We start from the raw sequence: 24,319 nt of genomic DNA, 5'->3' as shown, positions 1-24,319 counted from the left end.
CATCATGCTAGATGTTCTGTTCCTTTCTTTCAGTGTGATGTTGCCTCTATGACATATGACTACACAGTGCTAAACAAAATAGATAAACGAGCTCGGGCAGGCCGGCGGCCATGGCGCCACCGTGCTCGAGCACGGCGAGGGGCTGGGGCGAATAAAGAGGGGGGGGGGGAGAAGGCGACCGACGGAGCTCATCGTGGGAGAGGAGGGCCGGGGCGCAACAGCGGCTCGTCGGTGGGTAGAGGGCTCGTGGAGGAGGCGCGGGCGACCGGAGTTGGTGGCGGCGACGACGAGGACGGCTTCGGGGGCAGGGCGTCAGCGTCGGGGGTGGGGTGAGATAGGTTTCAGACGAAATACACGAGGGTATATGTATAGAGACCTTTAGTCATGGTTGGTAGCTCCAAGCGGGACTAAAGACCCCCTTTAGACCCAGTTTGAGCCATCAACCGGGACTAAAGGTGAATTTCACCAGGCCAAGCGGCGGGAAGCCCAGGCCTTTAGTCCCGGTTGCTGCCACGCACCGGGACTAAAGGGGGCCTTTAGTCCCAATTGATGCTACAAACCGGGATTAAAGGTGTTTTTCCCTGTTTTTTTTGCTTTATTTATATTCTTTTGTTTCTACTTAAAGCCAAATACGTGGAGTTTTTTAGTGAATATTTTTTGATTTAGGTCACAAAAATTATGAACTTTTTGTTATTGCGAGTAGTTTTCAAATTTGAATAGTTTAAATTTGAATTCTTTAAAATTTGTGTGAATCACTAGTTTGTGAATAACTTTACTTTAAAATAGATTTTTTATTCATTCTTTTTCCACATGTTTAATATTAGTGTGTGTTTTCATTATATAAAATTTGGTAATTTTTAGGTTGTTTAAAAATGAAATGTCTTTGTAAGAGATGAGTATTCGTCCGAAATTCTCATACTTCGAAAGAGATTATCACCTTTATACACGAAGTGCATCCAGTTTTTGTTGTAAACCTCTCAACTTTTTAGCACATTCTATGTGGGTGAAATGATGATACCATGCCAAGTTTCAGCCTTTTCAGAGTTCATTTATAGTGCTTTTCAATTTCAGGGTCATTTAACTAAAAAAAATCATTAAATACATGAAAAGTAGGAAATGAAGTGAGAAAGGGTTGAAAATTGATGATGTGGCCTTGAATGGTGCATATTGAGCGCACAAAAAGGCTGGAGTTGAAATAAGTTTTAAAAAATGAAATGTCTTTGTAAGAGAAGAGTATTTGTCCGAAACTCTCATACTTCGAAAGAGATTGTCGAGTTTGTACATGAAGTGCATTCAGTTTTTGCCGTAACCCTCCCAACTTTTTTGCACATGCTAGGTGGGTGAAATAATGATACCATGCCAAGTTTCAGCTTTTTCACAGTTCATTCGTACCGGTTTCAATTTCAGGGTCATTTAGCTCAAAAAATCATTAAATGCAAGGAAAATAGCAAATAAAGTGAGAAAGGGTTGAAAATTGATGATGTGACTTTGAATGGTGCATATTGAGCGCACAAAAAGTCTGGAGTTGAAATAAGTTTTAAAAATGAAATGCCTTTGTAAGAGATGAGTATTCGTTCGAAACCGTGATACTTCGAAAGAGATTGTCTAGTTTGTACACGAAGTGCATCTAGTTTTTGTCGTAACTCTCTCAACTTTTAGCACATGTTATGTGGGTGAAATGATGATACCATGTCAAGTTTCAGCCTTTTTAAAGTTCATTTGTAGTGTTTTTCAATTTCAGGGTCATTTAGCTCAAACAAAATCATTAAATGCATGAAAAATAGCAAATAAAGTGAGAAAGGGTTGAAAATTGATGACGTGGCTTTGAATGGTGCATATTGAGCGCACAAAAATTCTGGAGTTGAAACAAGTTCTAGAAAATGAAATGCCTTTGTAAGAGATGAGTATTCGTCCAAATCTGTGATACTTCGAAAAAGATTGTCCAGTTTATACACGGAGTGTATCCACTTTTTGTCGTAACACTCTTAACCTTTTAGCATATTCTAAGTGGTGAAATGGTGATACCATGCCAAGTTTCAGCCTTTTGAGAGTTCATTTGTAATGCTTTTTAATTTCAGGGTCATTTAGCTCAAAAATCATTAAATGCATGAAAAAATGTGTTTGCACATAATTGCATTGATTAACTTCGAGCTACGTAATGTTTCTTCGCATTTCAAATTCCAAAACACACATATATATACCATAAATCTTACACAAAGATTCCCTATGGTTTGTCCCAAGTGAGACTTTCCACATAAGCCTGGAAACACACTACATAAGAAAGTGATGCGGGCGAAGCCAGTCACATCCGAGATTGGGATCTTGGGGTATAATTTTTTTCTTCACGTGTGTCCCTTTGCGCCATAACCATGGACAATCTTCATCATTTAAGAGGATGCTTGGGTCAGTATTCACTCTAAAGGGAGGAATTTTGTGAAACTTTTCATAATCTTGTGACATGTCTGTCTTGTCCTCCACTCCCATGATGTTTTCTTTTCCCTGAAAGAACTATGTGGTGCTTTGAATCATTGTATGATGTATTCACTTCTTTATCTTTTCTTTTTATCGGCTTGGTATACATGTCCTTCACATAGAAAACCCGCGCTACGTCATTTGCTAGGACGAATGGTTCATCTATGTACCCAAGATTGTTGAGATCCACTGTTGTCATTCCGTACCACGAGTCTTCCTTTACCCCTCCTCCTTTCAGATTGACCCATTTGCACCGAAACAAACGGACATTCAAATCGTTTCCATATTCAAGTTCCCATATCTCCTCTATATATGTAACCATAATATGTGTCCTTTGTCCTATTATTGGTATTTGTTGCATCAAAGCGGACACCACTGTTTTGGTTGGTGCTCTTTTTATCTTGGGCGATCGTGTAAAATGTATTCCCATTTATCTCATACCCTTTGAAAGTCAATATAGTCGAAGATGGTGACTTGGCCACCAAATAGAGGTCATCTCCAACTTCACGGTCATGCATGAGACGTGTTTGCAACCAACCGCCGAATGAAGCCATGTGTGTACGTTTGATCCATGGATCAGGCTGCTCCGGGTTCTTAGATCGTACAATATCCATATGTTCCTTGATATACGGAGCCACCAAGGTGGAATTTTGTAGAACTGTGTAGTGTGCTTGCGCCCAAGAATGCCCGTCCCTACATATTACTGAATCCTTTCCTAGCGTGCCTTTTCCACCCAGTCTGCCCTCATGCCGTGATTCAGGAGGACCAAACGGCTTAAGATCAGAAATAAAGTCAACACAAAACTCAATGACCTCCTCTGTTTCATGGCCCTTGGAGATGCTTCCTTCTGGCCTAGCACGGTTGTGAACATATTTCTTTAAGACTCCCATGAACCTTTCAAAGGGAACATATTGTGTAGAAATACAGCGCCCAGAACAGCAATCTCTTCAACTAGGTGAACTAGGATGTGCGTCGTGATATTGAAGAAGGATGGTGGGAACACCAACTCGAAACTAAAAAGACATTGCACCAAATCATTCTGCAACCTTGGTAGGATTTCTAAATCGATTACCTTCCGGGAGATTGCATTGAGGAATGCACATAGCTTCACAATGGTTGATCGGATGTTTTCCGGTAGTAGCCCCCTCAATGCAACCGGAAGCAACTGCGTCATAATCACGTGGCAGTCATGAGACTTTAGGTTCTGAATTTTTTTTCTCTGCCATATTTATTATTCCCTTTATATTCGACGATTGGACAGACGGGGCCTTCATATTGAGTAGACATTCAAAGAAGATTTATTTCTCTTCTTTCGTAAGAGCGTAGCTGGCAGGACCTTCATACTGCTTTGGATGCATGCTGTATTTTTCGTGCATATGTTGCTGGTCCTCCCGTGTCTCTGGTGTATCTTTTGTCTTACCATACACGCCCAAGAATCCTAGCAGGTTCACACAAAGATTATTTGGCATGTGCATCACGTCTATTGTAGAGCGGAGCTCTAGGACTTTCCAATAAGGTAGGTCCCAAAATATAGATTTCTTCTTCCACATGGGTGTCTGTCCGTCAACGTCATTCGGAACAGATTGTCCGCCAGGACCCTTTCCAAAAATTACTTTTAAATCCTTGACCATGTGAAGTATATGATCACCAATATGATGGTCAGGCTTCTTCCGGTGATCTGGCTCACCTTTGAAATGCTTGCCTTCTTTTCTTAAGAGATGCTTGATTGGAAGAAATCGACGATGTCCTAGGTACAAATTCTTCTTACATGTATCCAAGTATATACTTTTGGTATCATCTAAAAAGTGTGTGCATGCGTGGTATCCCTTATTTGTCTGTCCTGAAAGGTTACTAAGAGTAGGTCAATCATTGATGTTTACAAACAGCAATGCTCGTAGGTCAAATTCATGATGTTTGTGCTTATCCCACACACGTACACCTTTGATATCCCATAGGTGTAAAAGTTCTTCAACTAATGGCCTTAGGTACACATCAATGTCGTTATCGGGTTGCTTGGGACCTCGGATGAGCACTGGCTGTTGGAAATATGCCCTAGAGGCAATAATAAAATGGTTATTATCATATTTCCTTGTTCATGATAATCGTCTATTGTTCATGCTATAATTGTATTAACAGGAAACAGTAATACATGTGTGAATAAATAGATCACAATGTGCCCCTAGCAAGCCTCTAGTTGGCTAGCTCGTTAGTCAATAGATGATCATGGTTTCCTGGTCATGGGCATTAGATGTCATTGATAACGGGATCACATCATTGGGAGAATGATGTGATGGACAAGACCCAATCCTAAGCGTAGCACTAGATCGTATTGTTCGTATGCTAAAGCTTTTCTAATGTCAAGTGTCTTTTCCTTCGACCGTGAGATTGTGCAACTCACGGATATCGTAGGAGTGCTTTGGGTGTATCAAACGTCACAACGTAACTGGGTGACTATAAAGGTGCACTACGAGTACCTCTGAAAGTGTCTGTTGGGTTGGTACGAATCGAGATCGGGATTTGTCACTCCGTGTGACGGAGAGGTATCTCTGGGCCCACTCGGTAGAACATCATCATGATATCAATGTGACTAAAGGAGTTAGTCACACGATGACGTGCTACGGAACGAGTAAAGAGACTTACCGGTAACGAGATTGAACAAGGTATAGGTATACCGACGATCGAATCTCGGGCAAGTTCTATACCGACATACAAAGGGAATTGTATACGGGATTTGTTGGAATTATGCCCTAGAGGCAATGATAAATATATTTATTATTATAATTCCTGTATCAAGATAATCGTTTATTATCCATGCTATAATTGTATTGAATGAAGACTCATTTACCTGTGTGGATACATAGACAAAACACCGTCCCTAGCAAGCCTCTAGTTGGCTAGCCAGTTGATCAAAGATAGTCAGTGTCTTCTGATTATGAACAAGGTGTTGTTGCTTGATAACTGGATCACGTCATTAGGAGAATCACGTGATGGACTAGACCCAAACTAATAGACGTAGCATGTTGATCGTGTCATTTTGTTGCTACTGTTTTCTGCGTGTCAAGTATTTATTCCTATGACCATGAGATCATATAACTCACTGACACCGGAGGAATACTTTGTGTGTATCAAACGTCGCAACGTAACTGGGTGACTATAAAGATACTCTACAGGTATCTCCGAAGGTGTTAGTTGAGTTAGTATGGATCAAGACTGGGATTTGTCACTCAGTGTGACGGAGAGGTATCTCGGGGCCCACTCGGTAATACAACATCACACACAAGCCTTGCAAGCAAAGTGACTTAGTGTAAGTTGCGGGATCTTGTATTACGGAACGAGTAAAAGAGACTTGTCGGTAAACGAGATTGAAATAGGTATGCGGATACCGACGATCAAATCTCGGGCAAGTAACATACCGAAGGACAAAGGGAATGACATACGGGATTATATGAATCCTTGGCACTGAGGTTCAAACGATAAGATCTTCGTAGAATATGTAGGATCCAATATGGGCATCCAGGTCCCGCTATTGGATATTGACCGAGGAGTCTCTCGGGTCATGTCTACATAGTTCTCGAACCCGCAGGGTCTGCACACTTAAGGTTCGGCGTTGTTTTATGCGTATTTGAGTTATATGGTTGGTTACCGAATGTTGTTCGGAGTCCCGGATGAGATCACGGACGTCACGAGGGTTTCCGGAATGGTCCGGAAACGAAGATTGATATATAGGATGACCTCATTTGATTACCGGAAGGTTTTCGGAGTTACCGGGAATGTACCGGGAATGACGAATGGGTTCCGGGAGTTCACCGGGGGGGGGGGGGCAACCCACCCCGGGGAAGCCCATAGGCCTTGAGGGTGGCGCACCAGCCCTTAGTGGGCTGGTGGGACAGCCCAAAAGGGGCCTATGCGCAAGAGATAGAAAAATCAAAGAGAAAGAAAAAAAAGGGGAGGTGGGAAGGAAAGGAAGGACTCCCACCCACCAAACCTAGTCCAACTCGGTTTGGGGGGGGGGAGCCTTCCTCCCTTGGCTCGGCCGACCCCCTTGGGTCTCCTTGAGCCCCAAGGCAAGGCCCCCTCCCTCCCACCTATATATACGGAGGTTTTAGGGCTGATTTGAGACGACTTTTCCACGGCAGCCCGACCACATACCTCCACGGTTTTTCCTCTAGATCGCGTTTCTGCGGAGCTCGGGCGGAGCTCGGGCGGAGCCCTGCTAAGACAAGGTCATCACCAACCTCCGGAGCGCCGTCACGCTGCCGGAGAAATCTTCTACCTCTCCGTCTCTCTTGCTGGATCAAGAAGGCCGAGATCATCGTCAAGATGTACGTGTGCTGAACGCGGAGGTGTCGTCCGTTCGGTACTAGATCGTGGGACTGATCGCGGGATTGTTCGCGGGGCGGATCGAGGGACGTGAGGACGTTCCACTATATCAACCACGTTCACTAACGCTTCTGCTGTACGGTCTACAAGGGTACGTAGATCACTCATCCCCTCTCGTAGATGGACATCACCATGATAGGTCTTCGTGCGCGTAGGAAATTTTTTGTTTCCCATGCGACGTTCCCCAACAGTGGCATCATGAGCTAGGTTCATGCGTAGATGTCTTCTCGAGTAGATCACAAAAGTTTTTGTGGGCGGTGATGTGCGTTTTGCTGCCCTCCTTAGTCTTTTCTTGATTCCGCGGTATTGTTGGATTGAAGCGGCTTGGACCGACATTACTCGTACACTTACGAGAGACTGGTTTCATCGCTACGAGTAACCCCGTTGCTCAAAGATGACTGGCAAGTGTCGGTTTATCCAACTTTAGTTGAGTCGGATTTGACCGAGGAGGTCCTTGGATGAGGTTATATAGCAACTCATATATCTCCGTTGTGGTGTTTGCGTAAGTAAGATGCGATCCTACTAGATACCCATGGTCACCACGTAAAACATGCAACAACAAAATTAGAGGACGTCTAACTTGTTTTTGCAGGGTATGCTTGTGATGTGATATGGCCAATTATGTGATGTGATATATTGGATGTATGAGATGATCATGTTGTAATAGAAAATATCGACTTGCACGTCGATGGTACGGCAACCGGCAGGAGCCATAGGGTTGTCTTTATACTAACGTTTGTGCTTGCAGATGCGTTTACTATTTTGCTAGCATGTAGCTTTAGTAGTAATAGCATGAGTAGCACGACCACTCCGATGGCGACACGTTGATGAAGATCATGGTGTGGCGCCGGTGACAAGAAGATCGTGCCGGTGCTTTGGTGAGGGAGATCAAGAAGCACGTGATGATGGCCATATCATGTCACTTATGAATTGCATGTGATGTTAATCCTTTTTATGCACCTTATTTTGCTTAGAACGACGGTAGCATTATGAGGTGATCTCTCACTAAAATTTCAAGACGAAATTGTGTTCTCCCCGACTGTGCACCGTTTCTACAGTTCGTCGTTTCGAGACACCACGTGATGATCGGGTGTGATAGACTCAACGTTCACATACAACGGGTGCAAAACAGTTGCGCACGCGGAACACTCGGGTTAAGCTTGACGAGCCTAGCATGTGCAGACATGGCCTCGGAACACATGAGGCCGAAAGGTCGATCATGAATCATATAGATGACATCGTGGAGCAAGTGGGAGCCACCATGGGTATCCAGACCCCGCTGATGGTTATTGGCCGGAGATATGTCTCGGTCATGTTTGCCTGTCTCCCGAACCCGTAGGGTCTACACACTTAAGGTTCGATGACGCTAGGGTTATAGGGAATTGTTGTATGAGGTTATCGAAAGTTGTTCGGAGTCCCGGATGAGATCCCGGACGTCAGGAGGAGCTCCAGAATGGTTCGGAGGTAAAGATTGATATATAGGACGGATGGTTTCGGACACCAGAAGTGTTTCGAGCGTCATCGGTAACATACCGGGACCACCGGGACCACCGAAGGTGGCCCCGGGGGGTCCATCGGAAGGGGGCAATGACCCCACGAGGCTAGATGGGCCAAGTGCGGGAGGGAACCAGCCCCTAGGTGGGCTGGTGCGCCCCCCACTCAGCCCATGGCGCAAGAAGAAGGGAGAGGGGGGAACCCTAGCGCAGGTGGGCCTAAGGCCCACCAGAAGGGTGCGCCACCCCTCCTCCCCCTTGGCCGCCGCACCTCCCCCCATCTAGGGCTGCCGCCCCTCCCAGGAGAGGGAAACCCTCAAGGGGGCGCAGCCCCTCCCTCCCCCTATATATAGTGGGCACTTTTGGGCTTTTGAAGACACAATTTTCCCTCTCCGTCGGCGCAGCCCTGCTCTTCTTTCTCCTCCTCTCTGCCGGTGCTTGGCGAAGCCCTGCCGGGAGACCTCGTCTCTCCATCGACACCACGCCGTTGTGCTGCCAGAGATCTTCCCCAACCTCTCCCTCCTCCTTGCTGGATCAAGGTGCGGGAGACGTCACCGGGCTGCACGTGTGTTGAACGCGGAGGTGCCGTGGTTCGGCACTAGATCGGAAACACACCGCGATATGAATCGCCGCGAGTATGACTCCATCAACCGCGTTCTAGAAACACTTCCGCTTAGCGATCTTCAAAGGTATGAAGATGCACTCACCCCTCTCTCGTTGCTGGTCTCTTCATAGGAAGATCTGAATATGCGTAGGATTTTTTTTGAATTTATGCTATGTTACCCAACACTGGCATCATAATAAACTTCCGCTTCATGCACAACCAAGGAGGAAGGTTATAGATACATAGAGTCATATATGGGCCAGGTGCTATGATTGCTGCTCTGCTTCCCAAAAGGATTAATTCCATCTGCACTTAAACCAAACCAACAGTTCCTTGCGTCATCTGCAAAGTCCATCCACTCTCTCTCGATTTTCCTCCACTGCAACCCATCAGCGGGTACTCTCAACTTCTCGTCTTTCTTACGCTCGTCTTTGTGCCATCGCATCAACTTGACATGCTCTTTGTTTTGGAACAAACGTTTCAACCGTGGTATTATATGCGCATACCACATCACCTTGGTAGGAATCCTCTTCCTAGGGCGCTGGCCCTCAACATCGTCACCCGGGTCATCGCGGCTGATCTTATAACGCAACGCACCGCATACCGGGCATGCATTCAAATTCTCGTACTCCTCACCGCGGTAGAGGATGCAGACGTTAGGGCATGCATGTATCTTCTGCACCTCTAATCCTAGAGGGCACATAGCCTTCTTTGCTTCGTACGTACTATCGGGCAGTTCGTTGTCCTTTGGAAGCATCTTCTTTAACATTTTGAGAATCTTTTCAAAACCCTTGTTAGATACACCATTCTTTGCCTTCCATTGCACCAATTCCAGTGCGGTACCCAGCTTCTTCCTGTCATCTTCGCAATTTGGGTATAACAATTTCTTGTGATCCTCTAACATGCCCTGCAACTTCAACTTCTCCTTTTCACTTGCCCAATTTCTCTTTGCGTTAGCATTGGCTCGACCAAGGTCATCAGCGGGCTCATCTGGTGCCTCTATTTCATCTTCTTCCCCCATTGTAGTACCATCGTATTCACAGAACAAAGGATGGTCCTCTTCTTCTTCATGCTCTTCCATTAGAACCCCTCTTTCTCCGTGCTTGGTCCAACAGTTATAGCCGGACATGAAACCGGACGTAAACAGGTGGACGTGAATGACTCTTGACTTAAAGTAAGTTTTATCACTCTTACACACAACACATGGACAAGACACAAAACTATCCCGCTCGCTTTTGCCGCACCTGCACGCAGAAAACTCTGCAAGCCATCAATGAACTGGGGAGACCGTCGGTCATCGTACATCCATTGTCGGTTCATCTTCATTACACAAGACCGAAATTACCAAATTAATACAAGTTCACACATAAAGTTCATACACACTTATTCTCATAAAACGAGATACAAGAGTTTCTAGCTAAATCATTTAAATGCAACAACAGATGTGATAAAGATTCACAACTAAGGTAACAATTGATCCAACAACATAGTGATACCAAGCCTCTTTATTAAGGGCATATTCTCTAATCTTTCTAATCTTCAAGCGCATTGCATCCATCTTGATGTTGTGATCATCGACGACTTCGGCAACATACAGCTCCAATTTCATCTTATCTTCTTCAATTCTTTTCAATTTTTCTTTTAAATACTCATTTTCTTTTTCAACTAAATTTAACTTCTTGACAAGAGGGTCGGTTGCAATTTCCGCTTCACATACCTCCTAGATAAAAATATCTATGTCAACTTGATGGGCATAATTGTCATATAAACGAGAAATGCAACAAATAGTTATAAAAGAGAATATATCACATCCAAATCATAAACCGGACGAGAGCCGATGGGGACGGATATCAAGACCATGGCACTATGTATAACAAACAATCATACATGTAATAAAACTATCTAAATCATACAAATAAGATTTTTTGTAATAAGAAGGATAAGAACAAGAGGATCACCAAGGTGGTGCCGGCGACGAGACGGTGCGGGCGATCGACGGTGGTTAGGACGGGGCAGGGAAGGCACTAAGTAAACTACACCTACACATATGCAAACTAAGAAGCTAATTTGAGCTCAAATTGCATATAAATCAAATAAATTCCCACATAATTACTCCCAAACTAAAAACCACAAATCAGTATAATTATAGAACATTGCACGAGCTAATCTAGCAATGAGAGAAGAAAGAACAAAGTTACCAACCTTTGTAAACACTTGGATGGATGGGTGCCTTAAATCTTGACAAATCTGGAAAGAAATTGAGGATGAACTCGAGCAAGGGAAGAGAACAGAGGAGAGAAAGGAGAAAACAAAGAGCTTGGGCTCGGGCTGGACGAAGCACTATTTATAGTGATACTTGTAGTCCCGGTTGGTAATACAAACCGGGACTAGAGATATCTCTAGTCCCGGTTTGTATTACCAACCGGGACTAATGGCCCTCGCATGGGCCCTAGCCTCACGAAACCCCGCCACCACCCCTTTAGTCCCGATTGGTAACACAAACCGGGACTAAAGCCTAGCCTCATGAACCGAGACTAATGAAAGCATTAGTCTCGGTTCAAAAACCAATCGGGACTAATACCACTAGTGGGGACAGGGCCTTTAGTCCCGGCCCGTAAGGGGCTTTAGTCCCGGTTCACTAACCGGGACTAAAGGCCTAACCTTTAGTCCCGGTCCTGTTCCAAGCCAGGACCAAAGGTGCTCCACGTGGCCGCCTCGGTGGGAGTACCTTTAGTCCCGGTACTAAAGGATCCGTCTGTTTTTTTGTTTGTTTGACCCGAAAAGGTATATCTTTTTTTAATTTTTTCAAATTTTATTTTTGAATATTTTTTATGTTTTATTCCAATTTTCTAATCTTTGAATTATTTGACAATTTAATCTCTAATCACCCATCCTCACTGCTCTAGCAGTGATCACTCATTTCAAATCGTCTAACTTCCCGGTCGATCACCCATCCTTTCACTGCTTCAGCCCGAGCACGCTTAACTTTCTGGTTCTATTGCCCCTAGTTGACAAGTGTGCACTTGTTGTTTTCCTGACAATAGTAAGCTATCAATCCTAAACAACTTGAGTCTTGATGCCATGTCACATGATTTAATTTTTTGAATTACAAACAATTATTAAAATAAACTTAATAAGTAACGATAATAGTGAATTTCAATGAAAACAACCTAATATTTTTAAATAAAATCGTTTTTTTTTGGAAAAAACTTCTTTTTGAAATAACTTTTTTTCCATTTGGAATTTTGAGCATGTGAGGAAACTTCACCGGGCAAGCCCGGGTGAAATCGAGTACCAATTTTTTCTAGTTTTTTTTGATATATTTTTTTTTGGACGTCGTATGGAAAAGTTATGGCCGTTTATTTTTTTTTCCTTTTTTTGCGAAAACGGTCAAAATTCATATCTCAAAATTTCTATACCGACTAGACACTAAAACCTAACAACATCTCAAAGGATTCTATTTTTTGAAGATTTTATCATTTTTGTTTATTTTTTAAAGATTTTGTCATTTTTGTTTATTTTCTACAAAACTCAAAGTATTAAGGTTTCAGACGAAAACCCATCTGCTACAAAGGCATTTTTTAAAAATTAATTGAACTGTAGATTTTTTTTGTGCATTAAATATGCACCATACTACAACATGTTAAAATCTACAGAAAGAACTAACTAAAAATAATAAAAAACAACAATTAAATGACTAAAACAACTATATAAGCAAAACAATATTTCTTTAATTAAAATCCTAATTTAAATTATTCTAAAAATAACCAAATAAATCTTACTGTGACAACAATCTAACACATGAGTGGGAGCAAAAAGAATTAAATTAAAAACTATTTGTGAACTCAAGTTATTCAAAAACTGGGTTTGAAGCAAATTTAAACAAATTCAAATTTAAACCATTCAAATTTGAAAACTAGTGGCACAAACAGAAACTAGACAAAATTTTGAATCTAATGCAAAAAGAATCAATCAAAAACATCAAATATCCTAAAAGATATAAGCAATTTAAAACAGAAACTACAAACAGGAATTTAAAAATAAAAAAAAAATCTGAACACCTTTAGTCCCGGCTCGTGTCACGAACCGGGACTAAAGGTCTACCCTTTAGTCCCGGTTCAAGACACCAACCGGGACTAAATCCTCCAAACCCTTTAGTCCCGGTTCGAGACACGAACCGGGACTAAAGGTCCAAGACACGAACCGGGACTAAATCCTCCAAACCCTTTAGTCCCGGTTCGAGACACGAACCGGGACTAAAGGTCCCATTTGAACCGGGACTAATGCCCGACCGGCGCCTTTGCCGCTCGAACTAGGACTAATACTAACATTAGTCCCGGTTCGTAAAGGAACCGGGACTAATGTGTTTTTCGAGCTGGGACGAAAGCCCTTATTTCTACTAGTGTACGTCGAACCAAAGGCCTATTTTCTACTAGTGGGAAACTTAAATATATTCCCTACATTCCTAAATATAAGTCTTTTAAAGATTCCACTAGGGGACTACATACGAAGCAAAATGGGTCAATCTGTACTCTAATGTATATCTATATATACCCATATGTAGTTTTCTAGTGGAAACTATAAGAAAACATATATTTAGGAATGGAGGGAGTATGCAGTATCAAAATGTATCCCCTTATGCAAAATGAATCAACTGTTTCATGCTATAAAGCTTTCCTTCATGAAACCCTCCATTGTCCATACCAGCTTGATATTTATACATACACTATAATATAGAAAATCAAACAAACAAATAACAACCCAGCAATTAGTTAAAATTAGCAGTCAAATTTTAACATCACCGCATACATGATTTCTCACATAATATCTCAGAAGGCGTGTCGTGCCGCTGCGCGCGGCATGGCTAGTGTAGTACTCCCTCCGTCTCAAAATTCTTGTCTTAGCTCTGTCTAGAAATGGATATATCTAAATACTAAAACTTGACTAGATACATTCACATCTAAACAAATCTAAGACAAGAATTTTGGGACGGAGGGAGTACTTTGTTTTAAAGTTATTCCAACCGGACGTCGTTGGTGTCACTGGGAGGCTCGTCGTTCTCCGCAAGCTTGTCGATGAGCATCTCCATCGTCTCAATGTACCTAGGCATGTAATGGTCCCTTATCATCGATGTGGCAAGTCGGATCTTCCTGTACATGTCGCGAGGGGTCTCGTAGAGGGCAACCCCCTCACTCTGGCTGCCTTGCTCTTCTAATATTGGCAATGCAACCATGTGCATGATTCTTCCTGGGGGGTACAACTGGCAATGCCGAGGTGCCAGAGAGCCACTCGACGATGATCGCAGGCCTTCCAGGAGCTGCTCCATGTGTGCTCCATCTGTTCCTTTCTCAGCTTCATCAAAAGTTTGATTCTTTGTAGCAACATATCGCCAGCGGGGTAGGGCAGAATGTTTCTTCACTACTTCATGCAGGCCTTCTGAACGCTTCATCTCAACCTGGATTTGTAAGCCAAATTAATTGGGCACATGATAAAATACAAAGATGAACATCTGATGTTGCATCACCAGTTTGTTTTGTGTTTCAAAAAAAATCTAGTACCTTAGCAGCCCAAGATTGCAGCATATCGACATCTGCAACCTTAGAACTTGGACTGGATACAAAAGGAATGTAGGATCGCATGAAGTCCACAGAGTGGTTTATAAAACTCAGGAGTCTTTTCTGCTGAATATGTTCCTGAAGATCAGGTGCCCAGGATGATGTCATAACCTGCAGAGAGCCACAGATTCCACAACAAATGTAAACGTAAACGTATGATCTATGATGCTTATGCGCTAAAAAGTTGTGTTTACTGTTTACAGCACATGCATTTTTTGCTTTTATTTTATAACCAGCTAATTGTTGTTCGCCACGAAGTGAAAAAAAAAAACTAGAAGAGAGACAACCAACTCATTGCATTTTAGCTATGGACGGAACGCGCAAATTTAAAGATTTCATACGTATTGGTATCACTATACGAAAATATGTGGCCATATGGGGTACCTTTGTACGGAGTTCAGCAGCCGAGACCTTGCCAAAAGATGGGACTAGATCATTTTTATTGACAACAGTGGTGACGAAATCTTTGCTGCACTCAGCCAAGTCCCAGCTCATGCAAGCAGCTGGGCAGTAGCAGTTCGAAATGTTAGGTTATACTGTACTACATCTGTAACGAAATATTGATAAGCAATTTTTGGAACCAAAAAGAAGGGACTATGACATCATTACAGATATTAGTTGCTTCGTTTCAGGCTAGTGATTGTTTAGCACATCAATTGAGTAGCAGGTCTGTTGCTTCGGGTGACAATACCAATGCTGGTGTTCAGCATAATTGAGCTTCTAGTATTCTTTGTGCAAGTAATGCTTCCACACAGACCTTTTCTTAAAATGAACGATTGTTTCTTAACAGTGCAAGTGGTGCACCATTATCATGTACACCTCTGTTCCTAAATGTAAGCTTTTTTTCAGTTCAATTACATTTAGGAACAGAGGTAGTATTAGATTGACATGCAGTGCCTTTTCTATTCATTTGTTAAAGGTAAATTTTCAATCTGGAATTGACTACTGTACAATACCTGGTCCAAAGGCAATACATGAAGATGATGATAACTTCTTGTTCTCACGTAATATGTATGTTAAAATAGCTGCAATAGCAGCACCCATGGAATGCCCAATGATCTAAAATTGAACAATGACAATATTATTTTAGTTGGCAAAAATCTTGATGCAGCAATGATTATTTTTGTGAGAGTTTATCTTGAGGAGTCCTTATGAAATCAGCTACAATGTCAAATATGTGCTACTTTACTGTGATAGTTGACTCGTACTACCAAGAGAAATACCAAAGATACCATTCAGAAAGTTGACTCGGTAAGGCCTTCTACAGCTCTAGTTTTACAAAGCATTCAAATGGAAATCACATTTTCGGAGGTTCAGAAAATATTTAATTACTTACCTTAATTTTGTAGTCTGGAAATCGCTCGACTGCCCTGCTGAGGCAGGGAATGGCCTGGTCCGCAACCCAGCGAGCTGCTGCAACCATTCCACAATGTGCATGCCCAACAACTATACATGATCCACGGCCTTCTTGTGACACAGCATGATGAAACGGAACCTCTGCAGCAGTTGCTGCCGTCAGGCGATCCTTAACACTGATAGCTCCCCGGATGAAAAGGAGGAAGCATCTGGTACTTTCGTCGCGAACAACCGTGAACGTAGGCTTCATGAGCTGCATAGCCACACATGATTTACTGTGAGACATTTCCAGTTCACAATCTGTACTAAGATGATCAGAAATTTGGCTCTGTGTGATACATACCTTCGCCTTGGACTTCCTTATCAGAATATCATTCTGCCCATATCCACCAAACTCTAGGAACACTTCATAATGCTCCTTTGAGAAGAACCTGCAGAGTCTCAGGTATCTGAGAAGTACAATAAGCTCCTGTCTTACTCCAGGACCTTCCAAGGGCACACAATTGCCACATGTATACTCATGCTGCAGATTGCCCTGAAGAAAATGAATAGTTAGTCAGAGAAGAAGCAATACATTTTCTTCAACCACATCATGTCAATGAAAATGGTTTGGTGAAGGCCGTGGGTTCATCATAAGTAACAAACCAATTAGAACCATGCTGCTGAGATGAATGCCTTGACTTCCTATCCCCTGACGCTGTTGGCCCAGACCCGACGCCGAGTACTTTCCGGCGACGGCAACGACCGACTATGAAGCAACGCTGGCTAACTCGGCGAATTTCTTTTACGCCGAGACGCACAGCAATACAAAGCTGGTTGACGCGCACGTAGCAAGCTAGCAAAGCACCCAGGCTAGCAGCTGGATGGATATGCAATACGCATACGAGAACACACGAGGCGATTTGATGGCAGCAGGTGCGTGTCGCACCTGTGTTTTGATATTGCTTTGATTTATCGATCTAAGATTACAGGGATAGATTATACGCATATATATAGCAGCAATAGCTAGCAATACGAGTCGTAATCTACATGGTGATTGTACCTGTCCGAGCCGGACAAGGCTATCGTGGTTAATTCCAACAATCACCCCCCTAAACACGATGTCCTCACTTCACAGCTTGGACGCCGATCCTTCTCCGCATCTCCGTGAACTTCTGTCGTCCCAAAGACTTGGTCAGGATATCTGCAAGCTGGTCGTCGGTGCAGACATAGTTGACTTCAATCTTGCCTTCTTCCACGCACTGTCGTATGTAGTGATACTTTATATCAATGTGCTTGGTCCTGTCATGATGCACTGGATTCTTACACAGGGCAATCGCAGACTTGTTGTCAACATTGAGCACCACTCTTTCTGGTTCTTTATCTGTGAGGTCACCGAGTAGCCTTTCTAGCCATACACCTTGACCTGCTGCGGTTGCAGCTGCTATATACTCTGCTTCGCAGGACGATAATGCGACCACCTTCTGCTTTTGTGATAGCCAAGTTACTATGCTCCTGCCCAAGAAATATGCCAGACCCGAGGTACTTTTACGGTCATCCACATCTCCTGCCAGGTCGCTATCACTGTAGCCAAGTAGCTCCACCATCTCCTTCTTTTTCTCTCTCAAATAGACACAACCGAAGTTTGTTGTCCCTTTGATGTACCTGAGTATATGTTTGACAGCTGCCCAATGTTCAGTCGTGGGTGCTTCCATAAAGCGACTCACTATGCCAACGGAATAGGCCAAGTCCGGTCGTGTATTCACAAGATACCTTAGGCTTCCGACCACACTTCTATAATCCGTTGCATCAACCGCAGGGGCTTCACTCCTTTTGCTAAGTTTAAGCCGAGGCTCCATTGGAGCATAAGTTGGTTTGCAATCCTCCATGCTACAACTTTCAAGTATCTTCTTTGCATATGCCTCTTGACATATTGTGATCCCGTTCGGCTTTTGTTGTACTTCGATCCCGAGGTAGTATGTCAAGAGCCCTAGATCACTCATCTTGAATAGCTCCTTCATTTGTAGCTTGAATCTTGCAATCTCCTCTTCGTCTGCTCCAGTTATCAAGAGATCATCAACATAGATGCCCACTAAGAGACGATCCTTGCCTTTACCTTGCTTGTACATAGCATGCTCGAGTGGACTTTTCTCAAAACCAAGAGAAATCAATGTACGGTCAAGCTTGATGTTCCATGCCCGAGGAGCTTGATGTAGCCCGTACAATGCCTTGTGTAGCTTCAACACCTTGTGTTCTTCTCCTTCTTTGATGTACCCCGGTGGTTGCTTCACGTATACTTCTTCTTCCAACTCCCCGTTCAAAAATGCGGATTTTACATCCATGTGATGTAGCCTCCAAGATTCTTGAGCCGCGAGAGCTATAACTAGCCTCACTGATTCCATCCTTGTGACTGGAGCGAACACTTCCTCGAAGTCCACACCTTGCTCTTGCACGAATCCTTTAGCTACGAGCCGAGCTTTATGCTTGACCAAGTTTCCTTCAGCATCCTTCTTGACTTTGTACACCCACTTGAGCCCTATGGATTTGTGTCCGTTGGGAAGATCAGCGAGCTCCCATACTTTGTTGTCTCGTATTGATCCCAACTCTTCATCCATAGCACGACGCCAACACTCCTCAGTATTTGCTTCTTCAAATTTTGTCGGTTCCTCGACGCTAAGCAAACATTGTCGTCCTCTTCTTATAACTTTGACAGGATTAATAGTACGAAGTGCTTCCTCCGGATATAAATCCACCACTGGTCGAAGACGAACTGGTGTCGGCGGACGTTCCCTTGTCTCCTGTTCTGTCGAAGACGAGGAATTTTCATCTTGTGGAGTTGCCAAACTCCTGTTTTCTGGCGATCCAGGTTCTCTTCCAGGCGCAGCTCCCAGGCTGCTCCCCTGTGGTACGCAGCCACTTGGTCGAGCGCTTCGAGCATTGCTTGGTGTGTTGCACGAGCCATCGCATGCCTCGTCTGCCGCGTCCTGCTGCGTGCCTTCGCGCGCCTCTATCCCTGCTTTATCTGGCGCGTTCGGCTGCGCTCTGTTGTCCAGAGAATCACTCGGCGTCGTTGTAGTCTCCGGTTGATTATCGGCATGCTCGTATTCGTTGTAAACAACGTGAAAGATTTCATCAGAGATCGGGTATACCGGCTCGGTAGAGTTCCAATTCCATGACCTTGCTTCTTCAAAGACCACGTCACGAGTCACAACCACCTTATTGGTAGAGGGGTTGCACGCACGGTACGCCTTCGAGCCTGCTTCATAGCCAACCAATATCATTGGAGTACTCCGATCCGCCAACTTACTTGTATGCCCGGCCACCGTCTTCACATGCGCCACACACCCGAAAGTACGAAGATGATCAACCGTGGGCTTATGTCCGTACCATGCTTCGTACGGCGTCATCCCAACCACACTCTTGGTTGGAGCCCGGTTCAGCAAATAAACGGCCGTATTGACCGCTTCACCCCAAAACTTGCCCGGGACCCCTTTGCTCTTCATCATGCTTCGTGCCATCGCCACCACGGTTTGATTCCTCCGTTCCACAACACCGTTTTGCTGCGGTGAATATGGCGCCGTAAGATACCGCTTGATCCCATGTGCTTCGCAAAATTCTGTGAATTCACGAGACTTGAACTCACCCCCCCGATCGGTACGGAGGGCCTTCAGCTTGGCTTCGGATTCTACCTCGGCCGCCATCTTTACTTTCCTGAAGGCTTGCAAAGCTTGGTCCTTCGTCTTCAACAACACAATCCACATGTATCTGCTGAAGTCGTCGACGATGAGTAAGAAGTATTTGTTCCTAGCTGGGGTAGTCGGTGTAATGGGTCCGCACAAGTCTCCATGGACCAACTCAAGAGCTTTACTTGCTCTAAAGTTTCCCTCTCTCGGGAACGAGGCCCGCCTTTGTTTCCCAACAAGGCAACCGTCGCACACTTGCTCAACATGATCAATGCACGGTAGACCACGTACCATCTCCTTTTGTCCAAGTTGCCGAAGAGCCTAGAAATTTAGATGACCGTAGCGCGCGTGCCACTTCCATGCCGAGTCCTCCATGCTTGACAAGAGACATACTGGATCCACACGATCCAAGTTGAGGACGTAGAGTCTGTTTGGCGACCTCTGCACCTTCATGATCAGCATCCTCTGACGGTCATACCCCCATAGATAGCCATCTTCGAGCACAATCTTGCAACCACGCTCCTCGAGCTGGCCAAGACTTATGATGTTGCTCTTTAGCTTGGGAATATAGTACACATCTGTGAGTACCTTGTGACCGCCATTCTTCAGCTCAAACAGGACAGTACCTCGCCCTGTGATGTCAACGGTCCGCCCGTCACCGAACCGAACCGTGCCTCCAACCGAGAGATTTAGCTCAGAAAACTGGTCCTTGTCACCGGTCATGTGGTTGCTTGCTCCCGTGTCGAGGTACCACACGTGCCTCGCCGTGTTCACCCTCTTCTTGTCATGAAGGTAAACCTTCTCTTCGTCGAGCATGACAACCTCGGTAGCCGGTGCCTTCGGAGCTGGACCATCCTCGTCCATAAGCTCGCATACTTCGACCATGAGCATCATATCGCTATCATCGCCTCCCTTGGCCATGAGAGCTTTTTCCTTCGGTGGACTCTTGCAATCAGACTTGAAGTGACCGAGGATTCCACAATTGTGACACCTTACTTTTTTATGTCAAATTTTCTCCTTGGTTTTCTAGCCTTTTCTTCCTGTCCAGCGAGGTCCTTTTTCGTCGGGCTTTGCTTCTCCTTTGCTTTACTACCGCTTGTGGATCCACCTTGCTTTCCTTTCGACAGGGCCATCCATTGTGCCATTGTAAGCATGAGATGCTCACTCTCCTTCGAATCGCCAAAGCTGAGACGAATTCTCTCGTCGTGGGCCTTGAACCTTCCGACGAGATCCTTGACCGTGAGAGTGTTCAGGTCAAGACATTGCTCGATCGACGTGACGATTTGGATGTAGCGTGCTGGCGCGGCGCGCAAAAATCGTCGGACGATCGCAACTTCTTCTAGAGTTGAACCATAGCCGCGTATGCCGTTGACGAGGGTCTTGAGACGGGAGGCAAACTGATCAACCGTCTCGCTTTCCTCCATCTTCAGGCACTCGTAGCTTCTCATGAGGGACTGAAGGTGTGCTTCCTTGACACGGTCATGACCCTGGTGAAGGATCTTGATGGTCTCCCATGCCTCCTTCGCCGTTTTCTTTCTGACGAGGTGTTGCAGCACATCCTTCGGCATGGCGGAGTAGATCGCCGTTAACGCCTGACGATCCGTCCGGTACTTTGCCGCGCCCTTCGCGTACTCGGCGCCGCCGGGATCGACAGCTTCCCAGAATTCCGCTCCCTCCATCGCGACCTCCATGTTCATCGCCCATAGTGCGTAGTCCTCTCGATCCAGCCGGGGGAATTGCGACCCCCCAACCATCGGCATCGGTGCTCTAGCTCCCGCCACAACGATCTCCTTGCCCGGGTTTGACATGATCCTTCGATTGCTTTCCGAAGATCACGCCAATAAACCAAGCTCTAGATACCAATTGTTGGCCCAGACCCGACGCCGAGTACTTTCCGGCGACGGCAACAACCGACGATGAAGCAACGCTGGCTAACTCGGCGAATTTCTTTTATGCCGAGACGCACAGCAATACAAAGCTGGTTGACGCGCACGTAGCAAGCTAGCAAAGCACCCAGGCTAGCAGCTGGATGGATACGCAATACGCATACGAGAACACACGAGGCGATTTGATGGCAGCAGGTGCGTGTCGCACCTGTGTTTTGATATTTCTTTGATTTATCGATCTAAGATTACAGGGATAGATTACACGCATATATATAGCAGCAATAGCTAGCAATACGAGTCGTAATCTACATGGTGATTGTACCTGTCCGAGCCGGACAAGGCTATCGTGGTTAATTCCAACAGACGCCTGGTGGTTGTGGCCAGATGGCATCTGCGGGAACGAAACCTCGCCGCATAGGCTTGAGGGCCTGAAGCTCTGCAGATCTAGCATCTACATCCGCAATCTCTCAAGCATATGAGAATCTTTTTTTGTAATATGCGTGATTTCGGTGCTAGGGAGCGCTGCAACCACGTGCGTGACTACATTAGAAATGAGAACATTGCCCTTCTATATTGGAAAAGGCTCATGCCGCGCTTTTTATATAAAGCAACAATCAAAAATATAACTCAACACAGCCAACTCCACACCACCACACACACTCAGAGGCAAGATACAAGAGTGACTAAGAGCAACAGCATGACCCCCTACCACCCCAAGCAATCTACATCTAGGAAGACAGGCCACCGCTTGAGAGTTGAGACCTCCGGGGCCCTCCACAGTGAACAAACCAGCGCGAAGATACAAAGACGTGCATGACGAGCCGAGTGCTTTAAGATGGCGCCTTCAGAAAGAATACGACACCCAAGTGCCGCCACTGTCCGATCCTGGGATTAAGGTTTCCCCCGGAACAACAAAGGGGACAAAGAGAAACCGCAGCAACGCCTTCACGTAGGAGACGACACCCGCAGACGCCGTCGCCGTCGACCTATCAATGCTAAAGAAGGTTTTCACCCTGGCAAAGCCCTCTTCATCACCAAGATAGTTTGCACCAAACCACGCTCACCGCACCACCGCCACTGATCGCCGCACGCATGCCATCATGCCTCCCGCATGACCCTGACAGCCAACCAACACCTGAGCCACGAGCTCCGCCAACGAGCATCGTAACTCCCACCACCAAGGCATCACCCTGGCATCCATGACCCCTACACCACCTCACCCTAGACTTGCCGACATGATGACCAAAGAGACGAGCGGAAATGCCCCTCCTTCCCCACCCTTGGACGCCCCCCCCCCCCGAGACCCTCCTGGGCCGGCCAGATCTTGCCCCGACGGCTCCGCCCCGTCCTACTCGGGAAAGTTGATAAGGTCAAAAGTTTGGACGTTGTTCTCTTCCAAGGTGTTTGCTACTAGACTATCTCCATTTGCTCATAAGCTCATTAGCTAGACTCAGTGTGCGTCGTTAAGGAGAGAGCTATTCTTGATTGTATCCTTTGAACTACATGAAACTGGTCCGCCGTGACATTCACACTCGGGGTGCCAGGTGGTCATCCTCAAGCTTGATTTCGAAAAAGCCTATAGCTGTGTTCGTTGGTCTTTCCTTCGTGATATTCTCTTCGCTAGAGGTTTCGATGATCCTATCTATGTTCACCGCGATATGCAACTAATTTGTGATGCACAGTATCATCTTCATCAATGTGGTTGTGGGGCCCTATTTTAAGAATGGTCGTGGCTTAAGGCGACCCCCATAACATAAGTAGGTCTCTTCATTTCCCAAGTACTTCAAAGTGGACACCAGTTTTTTCAGGGGGTTCTTTCATGGGTAAATAAAAAGGTGTAAAGTAAGGTTATGTCCATGGTCACCAACTAACCATGTCCTACCATTTCCATGTTAGTCAGTTATACATTAAGCAACTCATATGAATTCATCATGCATTGATCTGTCAGAAAACACCGGGGAGACAACATGTTATTTTATTTTTTTGGACAAAGGGAGACAACATGTTAATGGTCAAAATCAACCGTGACCCAGGCCTCATGGGTTGCTGCAGCCATAAGCATGTGTCTCATGATTAACCAATCGTAACAAACAAAAGCACGATCTAAGGAAAATCAAGCGCCGACGCATGTCTTTTCCTCACCACATGATCTAAGCAAGCAGAAACGGCCGGCACTGCGACTATTCAGAGCAGATGAAAACATTTGATTTCCGAGCCGGGGTGCGGTGATCACTCACCTGGAGGCGCATGTAGTGGCTGATCCCGAAGGCGATGTCCCCGAACGGCCACTTCCCGAGCGTCTCGCCGTACGCGAACCTCACCGTCCTCGCCGCCACGGCCGCGGCTTCCCTCCAGCTCGCCGGCGCGCTCTCCGGCCACCTTGCCTCGCTTTCCCCGTCAACGCCCCTCCGCCCGTGCCGCGTCCCCCTGCTCGGCGCCTCCTCCGCGCCGTCGGGGGACAGTCGTCCAGAGAGCACGGCGTAGACCAGCGCCGCCGCCCCCGCTGCTGACGATGCCACCCCCTTGGCTCGCATTCTGGGCGTGCGGTGGCGGGAGGAATTAGGCAACATTCATCCTCTCTTTCATCGGAATACCTTTCCCCTTTCATGTGCATGGGTATTCTGGCAAGTCTGAACCCCATGGCTGGAGGCAGGAGCATATCCGGGGTGCTTATGCTGATGCTATGAAGAATAGTTTTTGGATATTCTGCTGCCTTTCTGGATGTGTATACCTACGTGTCGGGCTCCGTTCCGTTGATCAGACCGATCTCAGGGCGAGGTCTCGTGCACGAACGCGAGCACGTCCAGTTCCGTCAAGTTTAGCTGTTGGGAACCTTCTTTTTTTTGGTTGA

At 45.5% G+C, this 24,319-nt stretch overlaps 1 protein-coding gene across 1 annotated transcript; it reads right to left on the bottom strand.

Annotated features, from left to right (window-relative positions):
- Window positions 1-13,717: 13,717 nt before the first annotated feature.
- On the bottom strand, window positions 13,718-24,083 carry LOC123439446. The gene is made up of 7 exons (XM_045116156.1): window positions 23,706-24,083; window positions 16,264-16,455; window positions 15,901-16,173; window positions 15,521-15,623; window positions 14,949-15,067; window positions 14,508-14,675; window positions 13,718-14,404 (listed from the first exon to the last, which is right to left on the bottom strand). Exons 1-7 carry the CDS (start codon window positions 24,036-24,038, stop codon window positions 13,964-13,966), a joined length of 1,629 nt encoding a protein of 542 aa, XP_044972091.1. The 5' UTR covers window positions 24,039-24,083; the 3' UTR covers window positions 13,718-13,963.
- Between the last annotated feature and the right edge of the window lie 236 nt (window positions 24,084-24,319).

The sequence above is a fragment of the Hordeum vulgare genome, chromosome 3H (genome assembly GCF_904849725.1).
Source record: "Hordeum vulgare subsp. vulgare chromosome 3H, MorexV3_pseudomolecules_assembly, whole genome shotgun sequence".
NCBI lineage: Eukaryota > Viridiplantae > Streptophyta > Magnoliopsida > Poales > Poaceae > Hordeum > Hordeum vulgare.
The sequence above is the reverse complement of the archived record's forward strand: the minus strand, read 5'-3'. Positions and strand labels throughout refer to the sequence as shown.

Excerpts from the sequence above, each read along its gene's own strand:
- LOC123439446 (XM_045116156.1), bottom strand. The coding sequence starts at position 24,038 with ATGTTGCCTAATTCCTCCCGCCACCGCACGCCCAGAATGCGAGCCAAG. Across the intron at positions 14,676-14,948 it reads CTGCTGAACTCCGTACAAAG|GTTATGACATCATCCTGGGC; the intron begins GTACCCCATATG and ends GGCTCTCTGCAG. Across the intron at positions 14,405-14,507 it reads TGCAATCTTGGGCTGCTAAG|GTTGAGATGAAGCGTTCAGA; the intron begins GTACTAGATTTT and ends TTACAAATCCAG.